Source organism: Mirounga angustirostris, unplaced genomic scaffold (genome assembly GCF_029215605.1).
Source record: "Mirounga angustirostris isolate CCGP_5_RB_7025 unplaced genomic scaffold, mMirAng1.0.hap1 SCAF_6, whole genome shotgun sequence".
In the NCBI taxonomy this organism is placed as follows: Eukaryota; Metazoa; Chordata; class Mammalia; order Carnivora; family Phocidae; genus Mirounga; species Mirounga angustirostris.
Genome location: NW_026991714.1, coordinates 2,538,046 through 2,547,341, shown reverse-complemented (window position 1 = coordinate 2,547,341; position 9,296 = coordinate 2,538,046). Strand labels below are relative to the sequence as shown.

Here is a 9,296-nt window from a genome sequence, read left to right as displayed (position 1 = left end):
GGAGAGGGGGAGGGCCCCGGGAGGGGGAGGAACCCGGGCGGGGGGAGAGGCCGGAGGGGGAAGGGCCCGGAGGAGGGGGAGGGCCCGGGGCGGGGGAGGGGAGGGGAGGAAGGGCGGAGGGGGGAGGGCCCGGAGGAGGGGGAGGGCCCCGGGAGGGGGAGGGCCCGGGGCGGGGGAGGGGAGGGGAGGAAGGGCGGAGGGGGGAGGGCCCGGAGGAGGGGGAGGGCCCGGGGCGGGGGAGGGGAGGGGAGGAAGGGCGGAGGGGGGAGGGCCCGGAGGAGGGGGAGGGCCCCGGGAGGGGGAGGGGAGGGGAGGAAGGGCGGAGGGGGGAGGGCCCGGAGGAGGGGGAGGGCCCCGGGAGGGGGAGGGCCCGGGGCGGGGCCCGCGGGCCGCGCCGCCGGAGCGGGGCCGCAGGGGGCGGCGCGGGCACGGGCGGCCGGCCGGGCCTGCGCCCCGAGGAGCGGCGCGCCGAGGGGGAAGGGCCCGGAAGGAGCCGCCGAGCCGCCTTCCGCGCGCGCCGGGCCGGAGCCGAGGCGGCGGCGGGCAAGCGGGCCGCGCGGCGCGGAGGGGAGCCGGGGCCGGGCCCCGCGGGGCGGGCGGCGCGGGGGCGCGAGCGGCGGCCGCGGTTGATGGCGGCCGGGGCGGCGGGCGGCGGGCGCGGGGCGCGGAGAGGGCGCTCGCGCTCGGTGCCATCGGCCCGGCGAAGGGTTTCCAGAGCTTTCGCGTGAGAGCTGCTTTTGCGGTTGCTTTTCACGGCGCTCCGTGACCGTGGTCGCGGGGCCGCCGGCCTCGACGGGGTGCCCGGGGCTTTCGCTGACTGCCCCGCCGAGCGCGCGGCCCGCGGCCTCCCCCGCTGCCGGGCCCGAGCGGCCCTCCGCGGCCCCCGCCCCGGCGTCGGCGCCGCCGGCGAGCTGAGCGCGGGGCACCCGGCACGGCCCCGCCGGCCACCGGGCGCCCGCCTGCGGGACGACAGCTGCGGGGACGGCGTCTCGAGCGCGGGCTTCGCCCGTACTTTGCGGTGAAGGCTGATTCTCCGAAGGCACATTCCTTCTGTGATTCCTGTCTTGGCCGGCGGCGCTAACCCTGAAGAGACTCGCGGTTGGGGGTTTGCTTTCCGGGAAGGTCAGAGTTTTGCCTCTTTTTCTGTCGGTTTTTTTCTCCGACGGGGGGGGTCGGGGCGGAGAACGGACACCGCGCTCGCCGGTACAGACAGAATGGAGCCTGAGCCCCCAGGGTCCTGAGAGCCGGCAGAGAGCATCGGAGCATCGGAGCGTCCGACCGTGAGGTTGGGAGGCCCTCCTCCCACCTTTCTTAAAAATTGCAGCCGACCCAGCCCCGATCGAGACCTCAAAACTGCAGGACCCTAGCTCCGCGAAGACACGGAGAAACCATGAGTGTGAGGTTACCCCAGAGCATAGACAGGTAGGTCTGCCAATAATGTGCTTTCCAACACCTTCTGAACCGAAGTCTGGGAGGGAGGTGGTGCATTTCGGTAAAAGGCGCAAAGGAAGGGTCGGGGTGGGAGCACGGGTCTCGGGGACTGTGCCGGCCTGTGTGTTTATGTGTCCTCTGTGTGTGTCCCTGTCCTGATTCGGTGCTTTTTTAAAGACGAGCAGTAAACAGTGACGCCAGGAGAGGAGAGAGAGGGGAAGTGCCCCCCTCAGCCTTTGACTTTTGCCCAGCTACAGGCTGAATTTGGGCCCCTAACTTGCCAGTTTAGGGGGCGGGAGGCAGGCACAAGCCTGGTCACGTGCGTCCCCAGGGTGGATTGGGACTGGCTTTAGGTGTTGAGCTGCTGGGGGAAGGGCCCTGGCAGGGGCGTGGGCCTCCACCGGCTGGTTGCTACGGACTGGTGGGGCTCGGTGATGGGGTGGATTCCATTTCTAGAACGAGGAGGATGTTCTTGGCCTGACTGATGGGACACGAGCACCCTTTGCACCCATACAGGTTTGGATTTTTGCCAGTGACTGATAATGGCCCCAAAATGCACAGCTCGCATTATAATTTCTTCCTCTCCAAGCTTAGGGTTTAACTTGAGACCTGCCCACCAGCGGATGCGCTAAGGTTTAATCTTCCAAGCTGTCCTTAATAAGCTTGGCTCTGCAAGATGGGCCTTCCCTCTGCCTAGAGCTGGAAAGAGTTGTTTTGGGCTCTCAGGCCTGATGGGCAGAGGCTCTGGTCCTTGGAGTGCGAGCCCAGGATCCAACGCCCTCACCAGCCTCTGGATCACTGGGGCTGCAGTTTACAACTTTGTGAGGTGTCCGCCTCCCCACCCCACCCCCAACCCTTACTCCTTAAGAATCTTAGAGACGGTTGTTTTGAGGGTGCTGCACACATCCTAACTGGGTGGATGGGTGGTTGGAGGACTGAGCAAGCAAATGAAAGCACTGGACAGTGTTGCTGGAGAGGCGGCGAAGAGCGGAGAGCCGTGGTCTCTCCATGCCAGTCAACCTTTGATCATCCATGCTAGTGGTAATTTCTTTTTGGCTGTGGAATGTGACATAAATATAATCCCTCCCAAACACTGATCTCTGTATTGCCTCCGAGTCCTGTTTAGATCAGTTCAGCAGCCCCCCACCTGGGCCCTGACTTGGCAGTGGGGTGAAGGCAGCCAGCCACAAAGGGCATAAAGTGTGCGTGTCTCTTCCCCTTGTCTTTGGCCTCCCTGCAGTTCGCATCTTGTAAAAGGAGACCCGAGGTGCATCAAGGCAGGGAGGTGACATGGTTACGTGGCCACCTTCTCCTTTTGTCGTGCTGGAGTTTGGGAATTAGTGCACCTGCCTTTTGTGGGATGTGGATGGTGAGTGATTCCTCTGAAATCAGGGATGTGAGCAGATGGAAACCCAAGTTTGGGGTGCAAGGAGGAGGCCGTGAGGGTTCCCGGGCTGATGCGAGGTGCTCCTCTGGGAGCTTGTATGTCCTCACCATCTGTGCGGATGCAGACGACGTGGGACGTGTCCCCAAGTACTTTCATAGAACAGGTCTCATCTGAGCCTCACAGCGTTTCTGTGAGGCAGACAAGGTGGAGGTTATTATTCCCGTTGTACAGTGGGGGTCCTTGAGGCCCAGGGAGGACACCTGGCTTGCCTGGTGCCGTCTTGCTGGACTAGCAGCAGAATCCGAGCCCAGATGCGTGTCTTCTGACCCAGGCTCTTTTGCTTGCCCCACGCTGGATAACTGGGTTTATGTGTTGGTCCTGTGGACTGTGGTTTCCATGATAGGATGCTCTCCGGTATTCCATTTGTACTTATGTTTTCAACAGTCTTGGGGCCGGCACTGTCATTTCCGTAGTAAAGCACCCGTTTCTCCTGTGGGGTAATGTAGCTTTGCAGACTGAGAGTGTTCGCCGCCTCTACCCCGTCTGAGGCTCAGGTCCCCTTCTAGATATCTTACCCCTTAGGCTGCGGGCTCCTTCTGCTGGACCTTTTGACATCTCAGGTTCAAGACTGTGGATTTTAAAGAACTCCTAAGTTTAGGAGATTGAGCAGAAGGACACGCTCCAGATTGTGGAGTCAGGGATTCTCACACAGTCCGTCAGTGTCCCACGTAGAGAGTCTAGGGGAAGGCGCCCAACGAGTGTTTCAGAAAAATCAAAGTACGTGACTCTTGCTCACCATGGGTGCGCAGTCTAATTGGGGAGCGAGGGAAGGGTAGGTTCCCGAAGAAGACCGAGGAACAGTGACACTCAACGGTAAGCCCCGGAAAGGCAGGGACTGCGTCCGCTTTGCTCCGCAGTGGGCCTGTGGTGAGCATTCCATCAGTACGGGACACGTGAGTGCTGGGATGAGCGAGCGTGTCAGCAAGTGTAAATTCTTCCATTTCAGAGTGTTTCAGCACTCCTGGGTTGGTTGCCCACGTAGTCAGAGCAAGGTCAGAGAAGGCCTCCGAGTTGGTGTGTATTCCCTAGGGAGGAGCCACGTGACAGAGGACTGTGATGTGGAGAAGACTTGTGGCCCAAAGTAAAGAAACCTCTGGAGTATTTCTTCAGAAGCGTCTTTAATCCCCTCTTGGGGACTGACACCTGGGTCCAAAGGAATGAGAAGTGTTTGTGACGAATCTTGATCTTCCTGTATTGATCGGTCGTTCCTGACACGCAGGCTCACGCAGCTGCTCCAGCCCCTGTCCGTTTTGTCCTCGGACAGCTTATTGCCCGTGGACACCTGTTCTTCTCAAGAGTTTCCGAAAGCGTGTTTGATGCTGCAAGCAGAGATAAGGACGCTGAGTTACTTCCGCAGGGATGGTGATGAGTTTTGCTAAGCCATCTCTATCCACTGCCTCATCTCCAATGGCAGATGGTTCCAAGCCAGCCAGGTGGGTTAGGCGTCTGCATCCATGAAACCGCTGTCCTCCGTGCAGAGTCCCATAGCCCTGTGGGCCAGCCCAGATGAGGAAGCACTAGATTTAAGCCAAGAGGTCCTGGTTTGAACCCTGGCATTCCCCTTAACTCCGCGACCTTGGGCAGGTCACGTACCTCCTCTCATTTCCTCCTGGGCGAAGCAAGCGTTCCTGTACGTGAAAGGCCTTCCAGTTCACAAACACTTTCACGCTGCGTGTCATTTGAGGATTATAACATTTATTGCATCTTCCGGGGCTGTTGGAAGGAGCAAATCAAATAAGATCGTATATTTCTTACTTTTTTTTTTTTTTAAGATTATTTATTTATTTATTTGACAGAGAGACAGCCAGAGAGGGAACACAAGCAGGGAGAGTGGGAGAGGGAGAAGCAGACTTCCTGCTGAGCAGGGAGCCTGATGTGGGGCTCGATCCCAGGACCCTGGGATCATGACCTGAGCCGAAGGCAGACACTTAGCGACTGAGCCACCCAGGCGCCCCAAGATCATATATTTCAAATTGCTTTCCAAACTGTAAAACTGTGAATTTCAGGCGGTAAACTTCTGAGCTTGGTTTAGCTTCATGCACCACTTTCTTCTGAACTAGCCCCAAAGAGAGTTTGAGTAACTGAAGGATCGTTGCATTGTTCTGAAGCATTTGACCAGAGCGAGCAGGCTTTGTGTGGGGATGCGCCTGGGGTTGGAAGGGAGCATTGGGTGATGGTCGTAGAAGAATATGAGAAACAGAAGCGCCTGCCCAAGAATTTTGATGAATGGGAGAGGCTGCAGTTACCTTGGCTGCCTTAGACAGGAATAGAAAGCCTGTGTTTAGTGATCTCTGGCTGTTCCCAGTTCAAAATAAATTCACACCCAGCAACCGTCCTTATCAGGGATCTGAGGTTGAATGTAACCTTTCCCCTTTCTAGAAGAGGCGCAATCTTAGGTGAGGTTGTGGGGGGTGGGTGGCAAGGAGGGAGGGTGGTCGTAGGTCCTAGGAATGAGCCTTGGGCTTCAGGGAAGGTCTGCAGAGAGGATTTGCTGGAAGCCCAGACTGGGCTTATCTAGAAAGGGTGGGGGTGGCTCCTGGAACTCTTCCCACCTTGGTTGCAGGTTTTTGCTTTGGTTTTTTTTAAGATTTTATTTATTTATTTGACAGAGAGAGACACAGCGAGAAAGGGAACACAAGCAGGGGGAGTGGGAGAGGGAGAAACAGGCTTCCCGCCGAGCAGGGAGCCCAATGCAGGACTTGATCCCAGAACCCTGGGATCATGACCCGAGCTGAAGGCAGACGCTTAACTGACTGAGCCACCCGGGCGCCCCTGGTTGCAGGTTCTTATCGAGCCCTGGGCCCTAGAATCCCCATTCAGCTGAGTTTAGAGGGTTGATCTCCCATTCAGAGCTACAAATAAGAAGCCACCTGCAGTGCTGAGTCTTCTCCAGAACTACCCTTGTCCCATGTGGGGTGAGATGAGAGGTGGCCGTGGATTTGCGTGGATTTTGATGCATAATCACCATTATGAGCAGGAGCAGGCTAAGCTTAACTTCAAATATTCAAACACATTTCTGAAAGAGCACTCTTTGATTAACAAATTTATTGAGCTTTTTTTTTTTTTTTTTAATCTGTCAGACTACGGTCAGAGTTCCTGCCATCCATTTACGAGAATACATAAAAAATAGGAAAAGTTAAATGACAGTATGATTTCCTCAGAAATGTAGAAGATTCTATGAAGGGCAATAGCCAACTCCCAAATTAGCATAAGACAAAGGAGTCCTGGAAGCTCCCAACCTGTACGGGATGGAGTTTGGAAGCTTTGGGGGGGCGCTCCCCGGCCCGCCCTCTAAAGGTCTGGGATTCGGATGCCGAGAGGGCTTTGCTTGGTGTGCGGTCCCGGAGGACACGAGGGCTGAGGGGTCATTTTCATCTGTGTTGCAGATGTGTCCAGTGCTCGGTGGCCCCTCGTGGGAGGCGGTGCCACGCGGTATGTGGCGAGGACCCCTTCAGGGTCTCAGACTTGCCTCCGCTACAGTTGAAGCTCGTTTCGTTGTCTTTTAATCCTGACTTCAGTGGAGGCCCTGAAGTGTCCCTCCGTCATCTTCACTGACTTCTTCAGGATTTCCCTTCTCGTTGTAAGGAACAGTAAACTGAGGCACGAATGCACCAGGAAGGAGCTTTTGAGAAGTCAGAGCAGGTGACTTCCTGCACTTTCTCCGCCACTATGTGCAGCTACTCTGATGGGTCTGATGGGCCTCTGGTCACAGAGGGGACCTGGTGGGTCCAGCAGCTTTCCAGGGGACGCCTCCCCATGATCCAGGCAACTTGCGGCCAGTCTGCTGCACAGCCAACATTTATCACAGAGCCGCTCGCCTCGCTCAGTTCTCGGTGTTCTGGCAGATAATGTGCAAGAATGTGGCGCTTACATTCTTGGTGCGAAAGGTTATTGGTCAAACAGCAGGAAACAGTGCAGGGGTAGTACGTAATTGCTGAATCTCGATGTGTACCAAAAGGTACATTTAGAGAAGAGCAGAAGGTTGGTGCCAAGGAGAGCAGCCAGGAGGGGGTGGTTAGAAATTGGGAAGAGGGGCGCCTGGGTGGCTCAGTCATTAAGCGTCTGCCTTCAGCTCAGGTCATGATCCCGGAGTCCTGGGATCGAGCCCCAGGTCAGGCTCCCTGCTCAGTGAGAAGCCTGCTTCTCCCTCTCCCACTCCCCCTGCTTGTGTTTCCTCTCTCGCTGTGTCTCTCTCTGTCAAATAAATAAAATCTTTAAAAAAAAAAAGGGGGGGAAGAGAAGAGGGGGCCTCATCAGACAAGGGGACAACCTGGGCAAAGGTCGGGATGGCAGGATTGTTGGTCTTTGTGGAGAGGACAGAGAGTAGGTTGTGGAGGTGGGCAGGATGGGGGGATGAAGGTGTTGGGAGCCGGGGAGGTTCATGTGTTCCAGGGTAAACAGTGTTCACAGAGAGAATGCTGACACTGATTCGGAGATGGGACAGTGCCTGGGGCTGGGAGGGCCCCGGGGAGGTTTTGTAGCAGTCGTGGCGAAAGATAATGTTGAAGAGGGGCAGGATCTGAAAGACATTTTGGAAGGAAAATCAACAAGGTCTGTTAAGTCTGAATCAAATTTGATTCCCAAGTTTTGAGGCTGGTTGGCTGGGAGACGGGTCGGGCCGTCGCTAGAGGGAGACCACTGCCGTTAAGTCCTGCCTCCCGTGGGCGCCCAGCAGTGGGCTGACTGTGGTACAGCCAATGGGACTTACCCCACTAGTACGTCCCCTCGACCCTTCGGTTGGGCCTCCTCGACCAAGAGGCTGTGGTCCTTCAGGGAGCCCTCCTGAGGGGAGCGGGGAGGGGAGCTGGGTCTGGGAGATCCCTGAGGAAACTGGTCCTGATCTGAGGAGGTGGGCGGGTGTTTGACGGATCTCCATGAGCTGCTCACACGGCAGCCCCACACCAAGCCCCAGGGTGCTAGGACCAGAGTTCCAGAGTCCAGGATCTTGAGTGAGAGGGTCTTCGTGGGGCCCCCGCTCGGCCACTAACTAGCTGCGTGGATTCTGTGGTGCCTGACACGGTGGGTGTTGGGAAGGCGGTTGCTTGGGCGAGGACCCAGCCTGGCCTGGGCTCTGCTCAGCTGCCACCGAAGACCTGGGGCTGGAGGCTCCGGCCTGGGCTCGCCCTAAACTAGGGACCAGCAGACATGGCTCTGGGCGCGCGGGACCTCATCCTAACGGCGTCGCGTCCCTTGGCGGACAGCCTCAGTGTCTTTCCAGCCCAGACTCCGCAGCTGGGGTTCGTGGCTCCTCCCTTCTGTTCAGCCCCCTCTGACCATCGCAGGTCTTCTCCCCGGGCCCCCCACCGGCTTCCTGGGCCCCCACGCCTCCGTCCACACCTGTACGTGGGCGTTCTCCTCCTCACCGCTGCAGGGAGACCTTTGCTGGCTCACAGCACAGACCGTGACGTTTCTGTCATTCAGTGTTCCTTCTGCACGCACACAGAGCAGTTGGACTCTGTTCTCTTCTATTTGTGTGTGTAGAATAATTTATGTAGAGGTTCGAGCAGAATGCCTCGGCCCTGGCACGCTGTGGTAGGTGCTGGTGTCCCTTGGTTCTTTCCATGTCGTAGGTTGGCGATCATGCCTTCGGTTGCCCGGGGTGCGAAGCGATGTCTCTTCGTCCTTCGGGATTGCTTCCCGGTGCCCTGTCAGTTTGCAGAGCCTGCCTGCTGCTGGCTGCCTTCACCTGCAGCTCCTTCCGGACGTTTCCAGTCCCCAGCCTGCCTAGCCAAGGGCTTCAAGAAAGCAGCTCTACACTTTGCTGCCAGGAACTGAGACCAAGAATTCCCCTTGCTCTTCGTGGTTCTAGGTCTTGGGCGCTTGGTATTTCTTGTAGGGACAGAGCATCCTTGTTGGGGTTGCTGGCCTCCAGTGGCTCAGAGCTCGGGAGAGCTCCCCCTTGGCGGCCTGGCTTCCGGGCTGCCTTTCCCCGCAGGGGTCTGACGGCACCGGGCCCCCCCTGCTATTGTCCCGCCTGCCCCGGGCTGGCCCCATTCATTTCCCAGAGCAGACTGCCCTGCAGAGAAAGGCCACTGCTGTTCTAGGGGAGGTGGTGGAGAGAGTGTAGTAAGTAGCTTTGTGAATGGGACCTTGTATGAGACTGCGCCGCAGACCCTTTCTCCCCAGGCCCTGGGGTTGGGAACAGGAACCACTCGGCTTCCAGTGTCTTCACAGCAACAGGGCTGGGGTTTAGGAGTGTCCGTGCCATCCCTCAGCTAAGAAGGTTGGTCGACTTCATGAATCTTTAGGCCCTGGGGTTCAACGTGAGTAAGCTGCATGCTGTGCCCTCCGGGAGCCCGTGCTGGGGGCGGACAGACAAAAGGATGCAGGAGGTGGTGATAGCACCCTGAACTCTTCTGTGATTCCAGCTGGAGCACATGGGAGAGACTCTGAGGAGGGTTTCCTGGAGGAAGGGACC

At 57.9% G+C, this 9,296-nt stretch overlaps 1 protein-coding gene across 9 annotated transcripts in view; it reads left to right on the top strand.

Annotated features, from left to right (window-relative positions):
• The first annotated feature begins 410 nt into the window (after positions 1 to 410).
• ARHGEF11 (Rho guanine nucleotide exchange factor 11) overlaps positions 411 to 9,296 on the top strand; it is an 84,077-nt gene continuing 75,191 nt past the window's right edge. For 4 of the 9 annotated variants that reach the window (XM_064593749.1, XM_064593750.1, XM_064593748.1 and 1 more), the window contains exons 1-2: positions 412 to 1,422; positions 4,098 to 4,311. In XM_064593749.1, the coding sequence (XP_064449819.1) occupies positions 4,238 to 4,311 (74 nt within the window). In that variant the 5' untranslated portion in view covers positions 412 to 1,422; positions 4,098 to 4,237. Of the gene's footprint in view, positions 1,423 to 4,097; positions 4,312 to 9,296 lie in introns of all 9 variants that reach the window. The other 5 variants (XM_054507881.2, XM_054507880.2, XM_054507877.2 and 2 more) reach the window with 3 other exon arrangements.